The 22,486-nt window shown below is 41.4% G+C and overlaps 1 protein-coding gene across 1 annotated transcript in view; it reads left to right on the forward strand.

The window, feature by feature from the left end:
* WDR35 (WD repeat domain 35) overlaps positions 1-22,486 on the forward strand; it is a 501,592-nt gene that overhangs the window by 24,888 nt on the left and 454,218 nt on the right. The window contains exon 2 of the mRNA XM_078647744.1: positions 6,351-6,468. Coding sequence (XP_078503870.1) covers positions 6,351-6,468 — 118 coding nt within the window. The remainder of the gene's footprint in view (positions 1-6,350; positions 6,469-22,486) is intronic.

A 22,486-nucleotide genomic window follows, 5' to 3' on the forward strand; every position in this document is an offset into this window, starting at 1 on the left:
TGCAGCGTTGTAAATAGGCGCAAAAGCGTGTGGCGCACTACTCCACTCCAGATCCCGGCACCTGTGGTCCGCGTGCCTGTAATGCGTACCGCTTTACGGCGGCTCCGTGGTCAGCAAGGCGAGCCTACCAGGTCCCGAGTTCTACACCAGGTCCCAACGTGGTGACAAAATGGCGCCAAGATATTGGTAGGGACCGGCCGTCCCGCGATATGGCGCTGGCAATCTGAGCAGAGGGAAGCGAAGCCGGACCCTCGGCGCTTGTAAAGGAGTGCACGCGCTGTCTCCTCTATCGTACCCCACCTCCACCGGCGGGACGCCGGAGTCCCCTGAACTTCGTGGGCTGGTGGGGGGACGGCGTTGTAGTGGCAGTGCGGCCAAGCAGGGGAGGCAGCGGGGTCACAGTGGTGGCGGGGACTCAGTACCTCGATCCGCGGGTCCAGCGTGAAGAACGCAGGAAGTCCGGTCCCGGGTCCCGATCGGACCGCGAAGGAGGTGGGGGGTATGTCGGCCAGGCCAATCACTTGAGGCCGGGGCTCCGTCTTGATCCGCAGGCCGCAACAGACATCGTCGTCAGGATTCACCCAAGGAGCGGTTCCAGGGGGGGCAAGTTGCACCGCTTCACTCCGCTTGCTCCCGGGGGCAATATGTACAGAGATCAAGTGGGTCGTAGGCAGGGGAGGACAGGATAATCAGCTTATTGTTCAGGGCATAGGACGGAGCTAGCAAGCTACACGTCCACCATCAACGGCTCCAGGCCACGCCCCCATTACTGTATGTGTTAACAAATGCTTAACACACTGCCTCTGAGATAAGCCTATCTGCTCATACCAAGCTACCAAGGGGTGAGCAGGCGTTATCCAGGAGTGTATTCCCCTTTCCCTGACTAGAAGCAAGGGTCCCTATTTGGTCAAAGGTACCTACCTCTGCCAACTAGAGACCCCGAGTTCTACAACCCCCCTAAGGTGACTGATGTCTCAGGACGACTGTAGCCTGCTAGAGTGAATGATATTTCAACAAATGCTCGGATATTAGCTTGAATGCAGACGTGTGTGTGTGTATGTATATGTATGTGTATATATAGTAAAACAAAAATGGTTCACCATAGACTTATTTTAGAAAAGTAGAGATTAAAGAATATATGGATGCAACTGGTCTCCATGGGTGGTCCAATAAACCGAAATATAATCCCCTGTGACGTTTGCTGGTACATTAACCAGAAATATATATGCGCTTTAAACATTTGTTGGCGTGACTTAGGTAATTTCGAAAATAAAATAAAATTGAAAAATTCCATAGAAAATTCCTTTAGATTCAATCTATTCACACGATTTAGCGAATGAAAACAGTAGTATTCATGTAGAATAAAGTGCTCAAAACATGAACAGGTGCTTAGGTTAATAAAGAAGTGAGGGTGCCTCGGGACAAAGAGATGGCATAAGACTCTTGGCTTCTCAAATGATTCACAGGGATGGGGTCAATTAATTAGTCCATGTTGCGTCTGTAGTCTAAAGACTAATGTAATTATTCTATGGTTGGTTTTTAAATTTATTTTATTTTCTAAATTGCCTTCGTAATGCCTACATTTTCCCTTGTATTATTAAGGGTATATCCGTAATGGGAATGACAGACAAAAATGGTACATGAGGGCCTTCCTGGGCCACGGCCAACTGAAGGATGCCCCCATGGCAAGCTCTTAAGCTAAGGCCCAGCACAAATGAGATTCACACCTCCTCTTTCCCACTGGCCTAAAATGACCGCAACAAGTGCATATAATTAAAACAGATAACTGGGGAAAGAAACCAATTGGTCAGTTCATAATATGTGGCAATCTGCATCAAGCAGATAGCTATACAGGTATGGCATGAACATGCATGAAATTAGAAAACCTATAGATATATCTACCACGTCCAAACATGTAGGAGTTTATGGAAGAACCGAACAGGGACATATTCCATAAAAAATGTAGGTAACCTCCTATACTCAAAGGAAGCACAATGGTGACCCCAACATTTCTTCTTGACGACAGCAAGTAGGCAGATTGAGGAAGAGAGGTTCTTGTCCTCTGCAAGTGGTCTTGCTCGAAGCAGGAGTTTATAGGCCTTAAACTATTATCCCAATGCTATCTACCCAAAAAGCATCTTGCATTTTTACTTTATGGTCTTTGATTGAAAACTCTAAAACAATTGCTATATATGGTGTAGCCTTCAGTTGGCACCTTGGCCAAAGATCTACAGGCATGCTTTAGATCACACACAGTTCGTTGAGGGATGGAAAGAAGATTGGACAGAGGTTTTTGTAAGAGAAGATATGATTTTTAAGGCGAGACCATGCAAGAAAATGCATTAGGTCTGTCTACAAAGCATAGTTCATCATTATTTTAAACCTCTCCCTTGGAACTAGCAGATGGATACACTGCAGCAAAGATGTGCAACTTTCTGTTTCTGGTTGTCGAATAGATAGTCTAAAATGAGCTGTGCCCCACTGTGTGTTTCTCAAGCATCACAACCAGCAGACAACTTTTTATTGATTTATTTAGTTTTTAGAAGGTAAAACTAAACTCATAATCATGTTTCAGAGAGTTTCACAAAAAAGAGATACACTGTAGTGGCAACTAGTGAGGCGTGTACAGTAAAGTCAGGAATTCAGAAATTATGTTAAGCATCTACATATGCAGGTAGGATGAAATCTATAAACATCTACACAAGTTGGCAAGTCTCAAAATAAAGCACATTACCAACTATACTAAATGACAGTATCTATATATAAGGATCCACACAAAACATATCCCTGCAATTCTTTTATTTACTTCATTTAAATTTAAGGAACACATCAAAAGTGGTCTGCCCCCAGGAGCCTCAACAACACCCCCTGTTTAAACATCAGATGTACACAATTCTTTTTTTACAGCAAGAGTTATGTCCTGTTTAAAGGAAACAGAATGAAATAAATGCTAACAGATTTGAGAACTGTTGCCTGTAGAAACACTTCCCTTCTGTGGGGGTCTGTGTGAGCAGGCTCCAAAAATCATAAAATGGGTTTACCACAGACCTCCATGCATAGTGACTTGAATAATCTGCTCCACACGTAATGCACTCAACCCAGAAACTGGTCTCAAACTGTGTGATCCTAGGCAAATATTTTATCTCACTGAGATGCCTTTTTCTTCTTTATCACATATGAGAGCAACTTCAAATATGAGTTCAGTATGTCTGCTGTACAAAAACGTTTTTGTTTGATTTTATACACTAAACCTTTTTTTTCTCTATGTAAAAACCTAATCCACATATAGGCTACACATGACCTCTGATTTGCCTCTTATTTCACAAATAGCAAGCAAGCCTGCCCGATGAGGAGTGATACCCTGATACCGGTCCCATGATACTTGTTTCCCGTCCAAGGAGGATCTAGCCTGGCAGTTCGTTCCCATGGGGAGCAGGGTCAAGACTCACTTGCATCTGGCTTGGTCCAAACTGGGGTGGTGTGGTGAGCAAAAAAACGATGGACTAAACCCAGATGTGACTGGGGGTGAATATTTGATTTGTTCATCATTCCGTCTATCATTTGTTCTTTTTCTTTTCACAAATAGCACTGTCTTTAGGGTGGGGGCAGGAATGTTTCTCAGTTCATGTTTAAAAGTTCTCTTTCAATAAATATATTACTAAAGCATGATGTGATAGCACATTGTCATTTACATCCAGCATATTTCATTTGAAATGGGCACAATCTTTCCCACTGATATGCAGTTTTGCTTATAAAACTATATAGCTTACAAATGATGTGTGGGAATCGGGTTTCGGCAAGCATTTATCATTTGCACTTGAATAAGTAAAGTATTCTGATTTGTTTTGAACATATTTATCTTTGGTTCGATTACACTTCAAAATGTTAAATGTGCATTTCTAACTACAGAAAAATATTTTGAAATATTTGTACAGTTTATTTATAAACTATTTAAACACTGTGTGTTAGAAAAAACTAACATCCTACAACCTTTCATTTCACACTGTCTGTACCCAGGACAATTGTCAGACAGTTCAATTTACTTTTCTTTCTCTGACTTCGAAGTTGGAGGATTGCGTAAACACCAATCTCCAGTATAAAATAAGCTGCAGTTTTAAGAAGCAGTTTTAAAGAAGATATAAGCTGACATTTGATCTCTGTTTTTGAACGCACTGCAAATGTGACAAGATAAAAAGATTTAAAAGCATCTATAGTGCTCATTAACTTTCTAAAAGAACAGAACACCCTTCTTTGACAGCTCGAGCTCTCTTGCCAGACCAGGCCATCAGGCAGTAAAAATAGCTTGCCATCATAACATCTGATTATTGCATTTCTTGAGGCCTGATCTAAAAATAAAATATTGTGTACTTCTGTAGCTCCACAGAGACTTGAAGGCAAAACATTAACCTTTGATGTAAAACAGTATAAAGAGATACCCACCTAGTGGCTGGACTGTGCAACCAGGAAACCTGGGATGAATCCTGCCTCCATCACTTACTAGTTTGTTTTCTCTAAAGCAATTACCTTATTCCACGGTACCTTCTTTTTCCTTTACCATCACATTTGAGAGCACATTGAAATATATCAGTTTAGGATATGCCCTGTATAAAAACCTCTCTTGAGGTTAGGGCAGTAGGAGAGATGCATCTGCAGTAAATAGTTGGTATTCATGAAATCGGATACTGCATGCTTCTCAGTTGTTGCTTGCATGTTGCTATCCCGTTAATTCTGTTCTTGGTTGTCACTGTGATCTAGGTTTGTCTCTGATTAAGAGGCCGTGTCGGATCAGCTTCCTTATTTTTTGTAGAAGTTTAAAAGTAGCTCACTCTTTATGCCCAGCAGCTTTTTGAACAGAAACACGCACTCAAGTGAGGAGTATAGTTCATGATTGTGTCACCATCGGGACGGTTATTCACGGGGATTCTGGCACAAATGCATGATACACAATCCTGCAGACAATGAGTTCATGATACCATGGTGGTTATTTTGTTGTTTGTGTGGTTCTACAGATCTGGTGACGACATATCATATGTATATAGATAAGGAGCAGCTACCTGCGCTTACTAAATCGAGTGTAGGGTAATTCCCATACCTCTAATCTTCCAAGGGGGTCACAGTTTTGCCCTGAAGAAAGTCCAGCACCCTTCATGGGGCACCAGTGGACTGAAACATGTTGCAGTAGGGTCTTAGGACCAGAATATCCCACAAGACCCTATTCCTTTATCTTTTTAATATACCTGCCAGATCCAAGAATAAAGGGAAACCGGGATCTGACAGAGGAGTTTTAATCTTTATCCCTCTCTGGCCCAAAAAATCTTCTAAGCGCTCCCTGAGATATGGTTGAACCCACCCTGACTTTTAGGCGTCATGGTTTCCCGATGATGAAGCATGACACCACTAGGGTGTGTGAGGGAATATAAAACAAAAGGAGTTGCCTCCTTCCTCACCTACGATGAACTATCCTAGCTTCACGTAGGGACATTCCACCAGTATCGACTCAGATTTAGTGATTAAAGTTATCCGGGTCTCACGGATCAACAAACGGGGTAGTACTTTCTGTGCAATAGGGCCACCTTAACTCCACGGCCTAAGGTTGGTGGCCGAGGAGGTACCTAATGGACCCCCCTGTAAAGCCCTGCACTGTGTGTCAGGCACCATGGGGTGCCTGCGACAGGGTGCACGGTTTTCCGCAAACATCCCATTTCCCCATAGGAGCCTTTGTTATGGCCGGTTGTCAGGCGGAACACGAACTTCCATAGTGAACAATGGGACTCTGACCGAACAGTGTTCGGTTGCATCGTAATCCGGCAGTTGGAACCGCCGACCGCAAAACAGTCGGTCCTGATTCCGAGTTGGGGTCTGGCAGAGGCTTTCGGCCCGACATCGTAATCGGGCCCATAGTGTAGCATTCTGTATTGGGTTAAAATGCAAAATCCAAGATTGTGTATAATTAAGGCAAGTTGATTTCTTGCTTTAAAAAACAAGGATCGTGCTTTTTAGAACCTGTGTTTCCCAGCCAGTTAAAAAGTGCACTTTCCCAAGCATGCAGATTATCAAATCAGCTGCTGACTGGTGTCAACCCCCTGAAGTACACCAGAGTTTGTGTTTATAGCTGATGGATTAATTGAGTTTTTTTTTATAAAACTGTCTCTTGGCTTAGTTTTCTCAATGGTGCAAAATTATTCCTGAGTGTCAATAGATAAGCTTAGAAGATCAGACGATTTACTGAGTCCAGTTTTGAAAAAGTGATCTCAAGTGCATTCTATATGTTATTGATATAATGAAATGAAGAAGACATGTAATATTCAGTTTCTAAAATGCCATTTTTAAAATACTTGTTTTTGTTGCAGATTGCAATCCCTAATAATGTTCGTCTCCGATGCGTATCATGGAACAAAGATCAAGGATTTATAGCCTGTGGTGGAGAGGATGGACTGCTGAAAGTGTTAAAATTAGAAACCCAAACAGGTAGCTAAAGTTATAAGCACACCGTATCTTATAATTCGATGTTCATTTTCTTTAGGCGAGTAAACAGATTTACAGCAAAGTTGATAAAAATGTCAGTTTATCAATTTTTGCCTTTAAACAGGTCCGCCCTGTTCTAGTAAGAATAATATGTTGTCTTACAACGCTATATATTGATTGTTTAAAGAAAGTTCTCTCATGAGGATTTCTGTCATCTGTTCTCAATTCAGAGTAACAAAGGATTCCAGATTGGAACTTTATATTGAAATCTGGAACAAAATATAGTTCAGCATCTGAAGGATAGTCCACTTACCATCCAGAGTCCGCTCACTGCCTCTTTGTTTTTCTCTCTTTCACTCTGTGTCACACTCTTCACTTTGTCTGTGTGTGTATGAGATGGGGAAGGGCAATCACACAATATATTCTCCCCCCACTACTCCTCTGAAGATCCGATTCAGGATCAAGTCCTTCATTACTTCAGTATCTGGCACATTTTCCCTCTAAAGGCACATGATTTTTACATGATTGTATCCTGCCGTCAATTCTTTTTTTAATATCATTTCCTTTGGGCTCTATTGCAAAGCATCATCATCACAGGCAACGCCAGAGATCCTATTGGTTGGCTGCACTCTGGGTGCTCCACTGACATTCAGTTCACAAGTTTCCCACCAACCTCTCACAGTTGCTCAACTGTGAATATTTGGGGAATACTTTTGGACTTCCAGTTTTGCTTCTTCCCAAAGCCAACACACTATGAATCAATCAAGTGGTACTGATATAGCATGGCTTATCACCGAGAGGGTATCCAGGTGCTGTGCATGGGTCTTAGTCTAAGAGCCAGGTCTTGAATCCCTTCCTGAAGTGGGTCAACGAGGTTGAGGTGCAGAGGTTGAGGGGTAGGGTGTTCCAGAGCCTGGCGGCGAGGTGGAGAAAGGGGCGTCCGATAGCCACCAGGAGTCGTCCCAGAGTGCTGTGTATCTGCCGAAGATCAGGACTCCGGTTTTGTCCATGTTGAGCTTCAGGCAGTTGTGGAAGCTTGTCTTCGTCATGGTGGGGTCCACTGAGAGCGAGAGGATGGATTGGGTATCATCATCGTAGGAGATGGTCTTGATGTTGTGAGGTATGACGATGTCTGCGAATGGTGTCATGTAGATGTTGAAGAGGGTTGGGCTGAATGATGAGCCTTGATGTGTGCCTGGGTTGTGAGGTGAAGGGGGAGACTGGTTCTCTGGGTGGACCCGTAAAAAAGTTTGCCATCCATCTGTCTTTCTGTGATTCTGATCTGGCACAGTCGATGTATGTGGTGGGAGACGATGTTGGAGGCTGCACTATGTTCGAACAGAATTAGGGAGGCTGGTTCTCCTCTGTCAAGTAGGATGCGGATGTCATTTTATGAGGTGATGAGGGCTGTCTCAGTGCTGTGATTGGCTCTCAAACCTGATTGGGGGGATCCAGCAGGTTGTTTCTTTTCAGGTAGTCGGTAAGTGGGATGTTGATGGCCCTCTCCTGGACTTAGGCAGGAAATAGGAGCAATGAGATGGGACAGTAGTTCTGGAGCTAGCAGGGGTCTGCAGATGGTTTCTTGAGGAAGGGTCTCACCCCTGAGTATTTCCAGGCGTCTGTAAAGATTGCTGTCGAGAAAGATGGCGTTGAGTATGATGGTGAGCTGGTGGCTAATCTCCTCTCTTCCGAGGTAAAAAGTCAGTGGGGGCCTGGGTCTAGACTAGAGAACCAAACACATTGTCAACAATTCCTGCTTTAGAAAGCACTTCTACTAAAGGTTGACCAGAGCATTGATCGAGTCAATATCCTAATCCTCCTGCATCTGGACTACACATCCATACACCTCTTCCTAAGAAGCAGATGGTTACAAATAAGGTTAATTGTCACATGACTAATTAATGATGGCTAAGGATATTACAGTGAGATGCAGATAGATAAGTTGGCTAAAAGCAGGCAGAATTCTAACTGTAAATAAACTGGGGTACATATGAAAGGAGATAGAAGGGCACAAGCAGTTAGGCAGAGTGGTAAGATGTATACTGAATAATGGAAAGCAAGGAGGCTGAAGACTTTTTCATAGGCAAGCAGAGCATAGGATGATGAGCAAGCTGAAAGTTGGCATGAGACAAGCGGTAGGGTGGATCTAGATATGAGTATTGCAGGCAGAATTATAAGGTAACTAAGACCTTTTAAATAAACCTAGCTAGCGACAAGAGACCGGCTAAATGCCTGATATAATTAATTGGCAGCCCAAGTAGGAAGGAAAACATAAATGTTATGTTATGTGATTTATAAAGCGCATTGCTGTCCCAGCAAAGGGACGTCCCAGCACTAAAGACCAGGGAGAGAGAAGAAATGAGATGATAAACTACTGAAATAACCATGTCTTTACTGCCTTTCTAAACACCAAGAGATAGGGAATGTTCCTGATAACAAGAGCCATTGAGGTCCATAAAATAGGAGCTAACACCTTTAAAGAACGGTCCCCGGCTCTGTCTCTATGGAAAATGAGTCACCTGCATCAGATGTAAATCCGCAGAGCGTAGGGCACAGTAGGAAACATAATGGTGGCCCAGGTTTCTGAGAATCGCCGGGCCGGAGCCAGTCAAAACTTTATGAATAGCACAGAGTGCTTTGAACCTGACTCTTTGCTGCACGGGAAGCCATTGGAGTTCGCGTTGCACCCCTGAGACAAGCTATATTTAGGCAGCGCAAATAAAATGCAAGCTGCCGCCTTTACGGTGCGTTGGAGCCTGTTAATCACAGATTTGTTAGCACCAAACTAAAGGCTATTACAATATTCCAGCCTAGCCAGGATCGTGGCTTGCACAACCAGCTGGCGCATATGAGGGTCAAACAGACCCAAGATGGGTTTAAGTCTGCGCAAGATACCTTAGCAGGTCCCTGCCTTCGACTTATCATGCTTCCCAAACGAGAGTACAATATCCAGTCGTATGCCGAGGTATTTTACCACGCCTTTGGGCGTAGGAGGATGACCCACCACTGGCTGCCACCAGTTGTTGCCCCACTGGTAGGAGTCTCTGCCAAGCAAGAGAATCTTAGTTTTGGCTGAATTTAACTAAACAATTGCCAGTACTGCTCAGCTTGTTAAGACCTGTATCAAAATAAGCTACTGATCTCTCATTTCTATAGACCACTCCTTCAGTCCAGAAAATCAATCTAAAAAAACTTTTTATTTTGTTTTTACCATTGGTTAGAATTCATTTTTGTATTGCAAGAAGACTTTCAATATTTGGCTTTGTCACTCAGTCCAAATATCCTTCATTACTGGACTGAGTGACAAAGCCAAATATTGAAAGTCTTCTTGCAATACAAAAATGAATTCTAACCAATGGTAAAAACAAAATAAAAAGTTTTTTGAGATTGATTTTCTGTACTGAAAGAGTGATCTATAGAAATGAGAGATCAGTAGCTCATTTTGATACAGGTCTTAACAAGCTGAGCAGTACTGGCAATTGTTTTGTTGATTATATAGTTGGCGTAGCCTTACTGCGCTTAAGCCAAACCCTTGTTGTTGTCTATGAATTTAACTAAAGGCAATTCGCCTCCATCCAGCCCGCTATGGCTACCAGATCCTCCTGAAATGTAATCATATCCGGGCTGGAGTCTTTGGTACAAGAAAAGATCAATTGCGTATCGTCCTCGTAACATACTAACTGTATATTGGGAGTATTGGCCAACAAGACCAGTGGACGAAGGTAGATGTTGAATAAGTTCGGACTTAATGCAGACCCCTGCAGGACTCCACAGCACACAGGGTGTCAGAGAGTGGAATGGAGGAGTGATGACCTGGAACTACTTATCACGTAGAAAGCAGTAAAACAAATCAAGGGCACTACCTGTGATCCCGATCTCACACAGCCGGTGGATCAAACCAAATAATGTACAAAAGTTGAAAAATGAAAGAAGAAGACAAAAATCAACAAATCCAAAAGTGCACAGCTTTTGAAGCGTTGCAAATAATATACCCAGGACCCATTTCAAGTTATTTCTAGGCATACATCCCAGTTACATGCAAAAATAGCTGCACTTGCTAATGTAAATTTTTCCAGTATTGGTTTATCTTTCATAGATTCACATGCTTAGAATCATCCCCGCCGACGAGGTGGGAGTCTCGCGGTACAATAAAACATATACATTATAGTCATAATAACATTATACCATAGGCTATAGTGTAAGTAAAAGTCACTACAATAGCCTATCTCAGTCTTTTTGTAAAAAGAACCAAACTTGGAAACCAGCCAATCAGGCAGCAGCACCATCTAGAACCATCCCCACAGAGAGGCAAACCCTCAGATTTTATACCGCACCTCGTGTGTTAGGGAGTCTCCCTGAGCTCTGCTCAGTTTTTTCCTTTGGCCTGTGTTTCTGAGGGAAAATTATGTCTGATTCTAAGAAGAGCTTATTTTTGGCTTGTTCTTCCCGTGGGAAGAAAAGACTTCACTTTGAAGACCCTCATAAAGAGTGTATTTATTGCCTCTACCCAGCACACAAAGTTAAAGACTGCAGGATTTGCAGAACCTTTCCTGCAAAGACTTTGAAGGATCGTGAGGGACGCCTGCTGGTTTGGCTGGAGAAATTGAAAACATCTGAAGGGGTTTCTGAAGGTGAAGGAAGTCAAGTGTCCACCCCCATCTCCAAGAAAAGAGATAGATCTGGAGATCCTCCTGAGAAGATGAGTAAGACCTTAAAAACTTCATCTTCTGAAGCAGGTCAGTCCTCATCTCGAAAATAGAAAAAGAAAGTCTCTTCTGAGGAGAAATCTAGAGATAAGGTGAAGGTTTCTTTGAAAACTGCCTCTAAATCTCTTCATGGCACTCCGTCGACAGCTAGATCATCTTCGTCGACGAGGAAATCCCCTCAAAAGGTGAGTGGATCTTTAGCTTTGAAGAAAATTACACCGTTGACGAAGTCTTCGTCGATGGCACCGTCGACGAGAGTCCCTACGCCGTCGATAGTTCACATCTCGGAGACGCCTGCTACGTCGACGAGGATCCCGACGGCGAGCCCACCGTTGACGACGATACCGTCGACGACGAAGATGCCGTCGACGAGCCTACCGTCGACGATGATGCTGTCGATGATTTCACCGTCGACGATCATTATTCCTTCGTCGGTGAGTCTACCGTCGACGACGACTTCAACCATAACGTCGACGACCACATCCTCAACGTTGTCCTTTCCGTCGACGACAACCATGGTTACAACGTCGGCGATGCCAACTGTTGCAGCGATTTCAGCGGAATATGAGTCACCTTCAACATATATTTCTGCTACTCTAAGGCGTAAAAGACCCCCACCTTTGCAGTTTACGCCTTTTCTGAGTTCTAAATTGTCGTCTAACAGGCAATTTTATCATGATTTGTCCCACATTTCACCTTTGCCTCCCAGCCATTATCTAGAGGAATCTGAAGATGATGATCCTTATGGGCAAGCACGTGACCCTTCACAGCTCAGGATAAAGTATCAAGAGGAGGATGAAGAGGAAGAGTTCTATGAACCATGTGAGTCGTTGAGAGGGCCTCAAGAAGTTTTTCATCAAGAACCAATGGTTCAAATGCCAGCGGCTTTGCTTCAAGACCTTATGGCAATGCTTAAGGTCTATAATAGTCGTTTTTCTCCGCCTCCGCAACAAGTTTCTCCTCCTGTAGAGGTGCAAACTGTTTCACCTGCAACACCGATATCTGAGCCCCAGGTGACATTACCTTCACAGCTGTTGCAAGACGATGATGATAATACGGTAGCAGAGGACGGAGAGATTCCTAATTGGCCCACTACCGTTGATGAATGGGATGAATATTTGATCCCAGATCCAGCTTCACCGATTCCACCGGCTGCAGATTTTCCTCCGGAGGACATAGGAGGGTTTCATACGTTCTATTCCCATAATTGATCACATATGGGAAGAGGGAGTAAAGATCATGAAAACTCCATTTTCTATTCCTGCAATTCTGCCACAGATTGACAAAAAGTACAAGGCGCCGGATGATGCTCCTGCCTGCCTTACAGGTCACCCTAAAGCAGACTCTTTGATTTCTCAGTCAGCGCAAAGAAAATCTCGAAATCCTTCCATTCCTATAACAGCTCCCCCTGACAAAGATGGGAGACGCCTGGATAACATAGGGACGCGTTTTACAACCATGGCAGGTGCTACGGTCCGAGCTACAAACTGTCTGGCCATTTTGAGCAGGTATGACCGTCAATTGTGGTCAGAGATGTCGGCATGTATGGAATATTTGCCTGAGGACAAAAAGATAGAGGTGAAGAAGATCCTTATGGAAGGAGAAAGATCGGCTTCTGAAATCATAGATATTTCTATGGATATAGCGTCTCTTGGCTTTCGCCAACTCGCCGGAGCAGCTACGTTAAGACGTCATGGCTGGCTTAATTCCACGAATTTTCGCCCAGAAATCCAAACTAAGATCCTTGATATGCCTTTTGATGGCGACCTCCTGTTTGGAAAGCACATAGATGACGCTTTACAAGATATAAAGAAGGACACGGATACTGCAAGATCGTTGGGTTCTTTACAGTATCGTAAAATGCCCTTTCGTGGAGCAAGGGGCAGAGGATCCTACTCCTTTCGTGGGGGTTACCAAAAGTATCAGCAACAAGGTAACCAGGGTCGTTATGGATACAATTATCAACAGCAACAACAAAATTACAGAAATCCCCCAGCAGCTGCCTATAGACAGCAAGGAAAGATATGTCAACCTCAGGGCAGGGATTCTGCCAGAAGGCAGTGACAATCCTGTTGTGCCTGCGCCAGATTCGCCACTACAGTTCAAAATTCCAAACATTTCACAGTATTTCCACAATTGGAAGAAAATAACCAAGGACAAATGGGTATTAGATATCATAAAATTTGGACACATCCTGGAGTTCACCAAATTTCCCCCTCCTCATCCACCTCTAAAGAAAAATCCTCCACATCTTGCTCTTCTCAGGAAAGAAGTGAGAGCTATGCTTTCAAAAGGGGCAATAGAGAATTAGGAAAAGGTTTTCTATTCTCTGCCCAGGCAAAGCCATAGGGATTATGATGTCCCTTTCCAACAGCCTTTCCATGGTCCAACCGCCATAGAAAGGCTGTCGAAAAGGGACTTTTGGGGGGCCCTTAGCAGGGACCCACGCCTACTGGGCCTCCTGTGGTGCCTCCTCAAACATCCATGCCCTGTATTCCTGGCACCACATACACCCTGTCACATGTGGCATGAATGTTTGAAAACATACCCTGTAAAACATACCCTGTACTGTTTTTGCTTGTGCTGCAGCCCTTTTCCGGCCGCCAGCACAAGCCACAATAGTATAGGCTATGTTTCCGACCACCGTGCTGGCGGTCGCATTGTAATATGGTGGGTGGGACCTCAGACTCCATGTAAGGCGGTCCCATTTCCGCTATGATTTCATCGTTATGAAGCTCCAAGTCACATGTTATAAGCATTTTTTGGGAAGAGTGGCCAAAATGGTCAACAACAATACAGGAACTACTTAGCAGAAATGACATTGTTTTAGAGCCCTGGTAAGGTGTTTGGAAAAAGTATAGGATTAAAAATATTGAGAGGCTGACATTTTGGAAAATAAATATTGTGAAGCTCAAATATCATTGGCAAGAATATTGTTCTTTTAGGGAAGTAATATCGTGTTCAATAATATTTATGTTTTAATATCATTTTCAATAATATAGGGGTAAAAAATATTGGGTCTCATTATTATGGTTGTCGATCGAGCTTCCAACCGCCATATTTTTGGAGCAGGAACTGTCCAACAATGGTCGGTGGTTCTGCAAGCCCTAGTAGGATACAACCGCCATGCAGGCGGTTGTAAAATGCTTTTTTCTAGTGCATCTTGTGCTGCGGCCCAGGAAAAGGGCTGCAGCACAAGCAGCACTAACAAAATGCATTTGTGCACATCCATACACCATGTGTCAGACGCCAGACATGCACCGTGTGTCGGGCACCATCTGGTGCCTGAAACATTGTGCATGGATGAGTGGGGAGGAACTACATGTGCACCACGGGCCACTATGCATTGGCCCATGCGGGACGGCCCCAAAGTCACGTTCTGTCTGCCTGTTCATGGCATTGGGCCCGCCATGAACAGGCAGTCGGAAAGGGATATCCTAATCCCTGCAGCGGTGCCTGCACAGATACCGCCTCCATTTTAGAGATTAGGAATCGGCCGCCGTTCCAATGGGATTTTTGATCCTGTCGTTGGCATCGGTCCTACCCCCACCCTCTGCTGTCTGACCGGCTGCCTTGTAATGCAGCGGTCAGACCCATGCCCTAGATTGTGGGCGGACTGCCACCGACAGGCTGTTGGTGGTGGACCACTCACCATTGTAATGGGGGCCATTATTTTGTCAATTATTTGAATGTGTTATTGTTGATGTATTAATTTTGTTACATTTTGTTTATGTAAGGTTATTATTTAAAAGAAATATAAAGCTTGCTAATTATATGATTAAAATTCTTTATTTAATTTTTTAATAATAATTTATATTGTTGATAGGGGATGTTGGGTTTGTAGAGGGTTAGGGTGGGAAGTATATTAACACCTTCAGCGCGGCGCAGATTCCTGCCCTGTGCTGAAGGTTCTTAGGAGCCAACGGGCTCATGACGGAACGGTTCCGTCATGAGCACAGCTCAACCGACGCTCATGACGGAACCGTTCCTTCATGAGCATCGAAGGGGTTAAGTTATAATTAATTACATTTTGTTAATTATTTAATTAATTTCAATCATATAATTTGGGGAAAACGTATTTATTTTACATATACTTTAGTTTTATAATTAAGTAATTAATTTTTAATTATGTAAAATATGAAATACTGATTTATTGTACCACTAATTCAGTTGCAGTATGCTTGGTTTGTAGGGGTATTGGGTGGGAAGTTATTTATTTAATAATTTATAATTAATTAGTATTTGTAAATTAATTATTTAATTGAATTTTAAATATTTAAAGTATGGAAAATGTAATTATTTTATTTATATTTTAGTTGCAGGCTGCTGGATATGTAGGGGTCTAGGTTGGGATGTTAAGTAATAATTAGCAATTTTTAATGTATTTTTAAAATTATATTTTTGGTGCAACCTTCTAAGCTTGTTGGAGTTTAGGGTTGAAGTGTAATTAATGAATCATTTAATTACAATGATTTATTAACTAAAATTATTTAAATGAATAGTATTTATCTAAATTGATTATTTTTAAATATTTCTTATATATATATATATATATATATATTATATATATATATATAATATATATATATATATATTCACAGAAAAAACCATAGGTTTCACACCAGTTATAGTTAGGTGGAAATTTTACTCGCATAAAACCATTGAAATGCCCACGTTATAGTTAGTTGAACTTGCGCGTGCAATGCACTGCTGATGACGTCACATATTACATCACTCATGATATGGTCAGTGACATCACTCATGACATCACTGATGACATCTCAAATTACATCACTGATGACAACATCCTTGTGACAAAGTGGCAGACCTCCTATCAGCATAAAATAACCTTTGACACACACATACAAAAATAGAAACTAACATTTTCTTAAAAAAGGAGAAACCAATACCAATTACAACAACTTATTAGGTAATTCCAACATCTACATACACATCCACTCATTCACCAACAGTTCTATATAGTCACTCATGCATGTACTTACTCATCATATGTACTCATACACCTATACATCCTGTTACACACTAACATCCATATAGTTACTCACGCACAAATTCACACATGCAAATAAACTATCAAAAAACCATTTACTTGATGATACTGCTATATACACACCACTACACATACTTCTACAGAAACGGAAACATATTTACTCTCTTAAACAATCAATTATAAAAACACATACTCACTAACCCACCCATACACACAATCATCCACCCATACAGTCTTGCACACATGCTGTCTTCAAAATACATACAAATAGTGAGTCACTCATTCATGCATCTGTGCTCTAAGTAATATCCCCCACCGAACCATACAGACACTGATACTGATACTCAAAAAAACAACTAATAACCCATATATACACTCATGTAGCTACTCACCAACCCATGCAGCCACTTATACACAAAGTGAGACACAGATACAGATATTTAAATATTTAAACATTACTCGCTAATATATGTATTCACTAAGATACATTTAATAAGTCAGTTAACCAATCAATTTTACACAAAAAAAACATTCATTTAGACATTTATTTACCCATTTATTCTTCCATCAACCTTTAGATATACATATATAAAAAATATTTATTTTTCAGAAAGATACACATTCACTGGATGATGTCATCAGTGATGTCATTTGAGATGTCATCAGTGATGTCATGAGTGATGTCACTGACCATGTCATGAGTGATGTAATATGTGACGTCATCAGCAGTGCATTGCACGCACAAGTTATAGTGAGTCCAACTAGCTATAACGTGGGCATTTCAATGGTTTTATGCGAGTAAAATTTCCACCTCACTATAACTGATGTGAAACCTATGGTTTTTTCAGTGAATTTAATAGGTTTTTTAAATGCTAATTCCTAACTATAACTGGTGTGAAACCTATGGTTTTTTCAGTGAATATATATATATATATATATATATATATATATATATATATATATATATATATATATATATATATATATATATTTATATATATAAAATTTCTATGGCAAAATGAAACCCCTCATTTTGTTCCTTTTCAAATTAAATGTATTAAGTGTTACCACTTTATTCCAATCAAGTTGACTTCAGGTGTGCCATACTTTTGTCATAAGTAAGACTGTTAGCGTTCTAGTTGTTCTTTAGAACACTCTGGGACATTCTGTAATTGGGTTATAGTTGGGCTACATCTGGCTGATATTTGGGCTACATTTAGGCTCTTTTGTCTCTGGTGGCCATCTTGGGAGACTGCATATCAGAATTATTTTAATGAAATATAAGAGGATTTGAGAAGTCACTCAAAATGTGCCCTAATTTTTCTTTCTTCAGCACTAATCATAATTTCTATGGCAAAATGAACCCCCTCATTTTGTTCCTTTGCAAATTAAATGTTTTAAGTGTTAACACTTTATTCCAATCAAGATGACTTCAGGTGTGCCATACTTTTGTCATAAGTAAGACTGTTAGCGTTCTAGTTGTTCTTTAGAACACTCTGGGACATTCTGTAATTGGGCTATAGTTGGGCTACATCTGGCTGATATTTGGGCTACATTTGTTTTTTTTTGTCTCTGGTGGCCATCTTTGGGCTACATTGGGCGACATTGGGCTACATTTGGGCTCTAACATATATATAGCCCAATGTAGCCCAATATATATTTTTTCAAAGTTAATTTTCGTAAAAACCACTGGAGCATATATCTTCAGACATAGCAAAGGCACATCGGGGTACCAGTCCCTACAATTTTGCCAAGTTTGGTGAAAATCCATTCAGCCGTTCGGGCTAAAAGTGAGTCCAACCGCCCTATGGAAATTAACATGGGGAAAACACGTTTTGGGACCCCCCTTTTATCTCGGCCCCCGCTTGACGGATCCCCCCCGAAACTTTCAGGGAAGGAGCGGAGCGCAGCGAGGCAAAGTTAAGGAAAATGACAGGCAGATCCCTCATTCGGCGCCAAAGTTATTCCCAATAGAATGTTGCGGATTTCCTATGGAAAACGATCCTATCTATAACTACCTACTGGCGACCGCCAGTAGGTAATATATATGTTAATTAATACTTTTTGTCTTAAGCATTTACTATTTTATTCTACATTCATGGTCTTACTTATATATGTCATTTGTTTGAAGTGAAGTACTTTCCCTACTTTTGTTTAGACTGCAGAAGGAAGAGTAAAATTAACCTCTTTGTAAATTTATAATTCCCATACAGATGTGCTGTTTGGATTGAGAATAGCAAATTTCACCTTTCCAAAATATAACGCTTTCCCTACTGTAGCATAGACTGAAGTTGGAATAGTAAATTTCACCCCTCTGAAATCCAGTACTTTCCCTTTTGTTGCACAGACTGGAGTGGGAATAGTAGATTTTACCCCTCTAAAGTCCAACGCTTTCCCTACCGTTGAATAAACTCGAGTGCGAATAGTATATTTAATAGTCTCAGACCCTAATAAATATAGCTAAATATAGTTTATAGGATTAATTGTTTTAAATTCTTTATATTTAATATTTGTTTTATATTTAATAGTCTCAGACCCTAATAAATATAGCTAAATATAGTTTATAGCATTAATTGTTTTAAATTCTTTATATTTAATATTTGTTTTATATTTTTTATGGTTTTGTTTTGTATGATATATAGTCTGTTTATAATTAAGAATAATTTTAGATTATATTAAGCATAATAATATTTCAAATGTATTGGTATAAATATATAAGGATAGATATATATTTCCATATTAAGAAATGTAAAATATAAAAAAATTATATTATGCATAGGAAATATTTTTGTAATTATATTACACTATTTGTATATTTATTTTTATAAATATAAACAAGTGTGTGTGTTTATCTAGGTATATATTTATATATAGTATTAAATATTAGTGGAATATATTTTAGGTAAATTATATTCAAATCATATATTAAAATATATAACTTTTACCACTTTAAACTTTCTATGAAGGAAATCAATGTTTTTGAATGATATTAGTGTACAATATTTTTTTCCCTTATTTTTGTACTCAACATTCAAGTACAGGATCACGATATTATGTTAAATGATATGTTTATGACATTCCTATCACGTTATTGTGCCAGTGAATCCCCTGCTAAAGGACAAGAGAGGATGTGTGAAACATGCACTGACCGACTTATCTGCCAACCCATATTATAAACAAAGACTTTGGATCCAGAACAGAAATGTCCTGTCTTCTTATGTCATGCACTTAGGGGCCGATTAGGATCGCGGACGGACTTGAGTCCGTCCGCGACCCCTGAGGAGGAGGGAACGTCCGCAGGGGCTGTGGCGTTCCCTCCGAGCAGATTAGGATGTGACCGCCAGGGTGGCGGTCACATCCTCTATCTTTAACATTGCGGCGGGTGCAGCTTCAAGCCCTAAACAAGCCCATCATAATATGGCTGGTGGTGTCTATTAGACACCGCCACCATATTAAACCTTTTCCGCCCCGGTCGCAAGGCGACTGGGGCGGAAAAGCAGCGGACGGTCTTTCTGTCCGCCGCGGTCCCCCCCACCATCCTAATATGGCGGGGGGAAATTAGGTGCGGATGGCGGGCGGATTACCCCCGCAAGGCTGGTGGTGGCTACGGCCAGCCTGGCGGGGGCAATCCGCCCGCCATCCTAATGGGCCCCCAAATCTCTCTCCTTAAAATGCCCTCCCCCCCTGCTAAATTCTGAACTCGTTGAAACTGCTAAAATTGGTTTTGGTAATCTACCAAGACAGTCAAAACTTTAAACAATATACTTGGAAGCCAAAGTCATGTAAGAGCTGGGTCTGAAACTCTAACCACTGAGTTTACCTGGGATAGTAACAGGGCATGATCCAGAATTTCAAGACTACTATGCTTCTCCAGAATGGACCACGGTACCACTCCCCATTGTATCTAAATTCTGTGGGGGATTTCCAATAAGTATACGTCACACATTTCAGGAAGAAGTTTTGTGCCACACAGATAAAGTGCTGTGGTTGTTGAGGTTTCAACATTTTTCTCAAAAACTATTATGTTGTGTTTTAGGATTGCCTGCATTTGGTCTTTTCTCTTGCGAGATCTTCCAATTTTAACATATGGTCCACAAATGTTTCCTTGTATTGAAAATTTTGGAAAGTTTGACCTGCTTTTGCTGCAAAATGTTATTTAGACAGTAGCGCCCTGGCTTGTAGCTTTCTTTTTGGAAAATATACTTTAGAGAGGGGTTTTAGGGTAATAACCTCCTCCAGCATTGGGAGTTGAGAAAATAAGAAAGTAACCAGTTGAGTTGGACACTGCTGTCAAGGATGAGACCATTTTGTTGACTGTATTATTGAACGAGACATTCAGGCGCTATTTCATTAGAGTTTATGAAATATGAAAAGTAGAATGCTCATTGAAATATATGTTTGGTTGGCATTCTTAAATTCATTACAAGAACTGCAGTCTGATTGTAGAGGAGATTCCCACTAAAAAGAAAAAAATTCATTTGAAAAAGTTAAAGTTTAGTAAAGAGGACATAGGAAAGGATTCATGTTTATATAAAGAGAACTACTTTTTCTGTCAAACTAAAGAAGGAAGCAGTTACATATGGCCTTGGATTTATACAGAAAACCAGCAATAAGGAGTACCATACAGCTGTATTGGTAAGCAACGATCGGTAAATCGGTAACCGCTTAAAATTAATGTATGCTGTGTACTTTGCCACACCCAAATGGAACCCAAAGACTACTATACCACTGCCTTGACCAACTCTGGTTTTGACCTGAAAGAGAAAGGGGTTCATCAATGAAACCAACTTCAAGTGTTGCACAGAGAAGGTTTGACTAATCTAATACTGCTGATTTAAGTAGGAGACTCCTAATTTTTTAAACCAAAAGTAAAATTATTGTTAATTTCCCCTGCTTAAACCCTCCTCCATTTTAATGTAAGTAACTGGGTATATCTTCCTCATAGTTGTTGTTATAATGCTGGGCTTGCACTAGGCTTTGTAACACCTGACATGAGCGTGCAACTGGTAAAATGACCATGAAGAATGCACTCATGGGCATTAGGGTGTTTAGGGGAACACAGTGCAATCTACAGAGATACTGCTTCCCAATCTTAATGAAATTATTGAAAGCCCAGTGGCAACCTGAAAATATTTTGCACAGACCTGCTGTAGTGTACGAAAAAATCTCTAACAACAGAACAGAAAATCGAATAACAATTTTTTTACCATGACTTTAAAGCAAATCATTTATAAGCAACATACCATTGTAAAATTCTCAACCATTAAATAAACAAGCATTTGCAATGCAATAGGTCTCGCATTAATAAAGTTTGAGCTATTGGTGTTGCATTATTTAGCAATGCCAATAGCTCAAACTTTAATAATGCGAGACCTATTGCATTGCAAATACTTGTTTTGTTAATTTCAGGGCTTTGTTGATACTAAGGACACATAGGGCCTGCAAATGTTATCCCTCAGTGTATCAAGTACAGGTTTACGAGATAAATGTGAGAGCGTATTTTCCATCGCGGACTGAATAATTCTGAGCTACTATGGGGCTGCCCTCGTAACAATCGCCGAGTATTTCCAGTCCCTTTGAATCATTTGTATGTTCCACTGTTTAAAGTAAAGCCTGTGTCACTGTTTGGTGAACAGTAAATACCTCCACCATGGCTGCCTTCATGGTATCGTCTGGTTGCTATTCTGGTGGTTCTTAACAACTGCAGGGTGCATTTTGAGCAGCAAGCACTTTAAACACAGGTGCGCGCGCAGTTGCAGATGTTTGTATTCATTGCCAGCTTTTAATCTAGACGCTGAGAAGCGTGAAAGAGTGGGTCACAGTGGTGAAGCGCCAGTGGACGTGTCAGGCAAGGGGTCCTAAAGGCACGTGTGGCTGATGGCTCCCGTAAAATGGCCGACTCGCCTTTATCTAGACGTGTCGTGAAGCAGTCAGTCACAGGTTAGACCGGTGCTCCTGCAGAGACCTGTGTGCCTGCAGCAGAGTTTGGGTGCCTCTGAAGGGCAGGCGGAGCTGGGGCAGATTCCTGTGATGCTGAGGCACTCATGCCTCACGTTGATCAGATCGGTGCTTCTTAGATGCTAGTTGGCCTGGGGCAGTGTCAGTCATGCATCAGCCAGGTGGCAGTACCTTCACGAGTTACCGTCAGTCAAATCTTTTCCAAACACACATGACCCTACATGTCAAGTACATGGATAACTAGCAGAAAGGAACTCGAGGGGTCAGGCAGGCCTGGACCCTCTAACAGACCCCGCCTCTGCAGCCTCCTCTCTGTGCCTTCACTTTCTTCAAATTTACGACAAGC

Source organism: Lissotriton helveticus, chromosome 6 (genome assembly GCF_964261635.1).
Source record: "Lissotriton helveticus chromosome 6, aLisHel1.1, whole genome shotgun sequence".
NCBI classification, from domain to species: domain Eukaryota; kingdom Metazoa; phylum Chordata; class Amphibia; order Caudata; family Salamandridae; genus Lissotriton; species Lissotriton helveticus.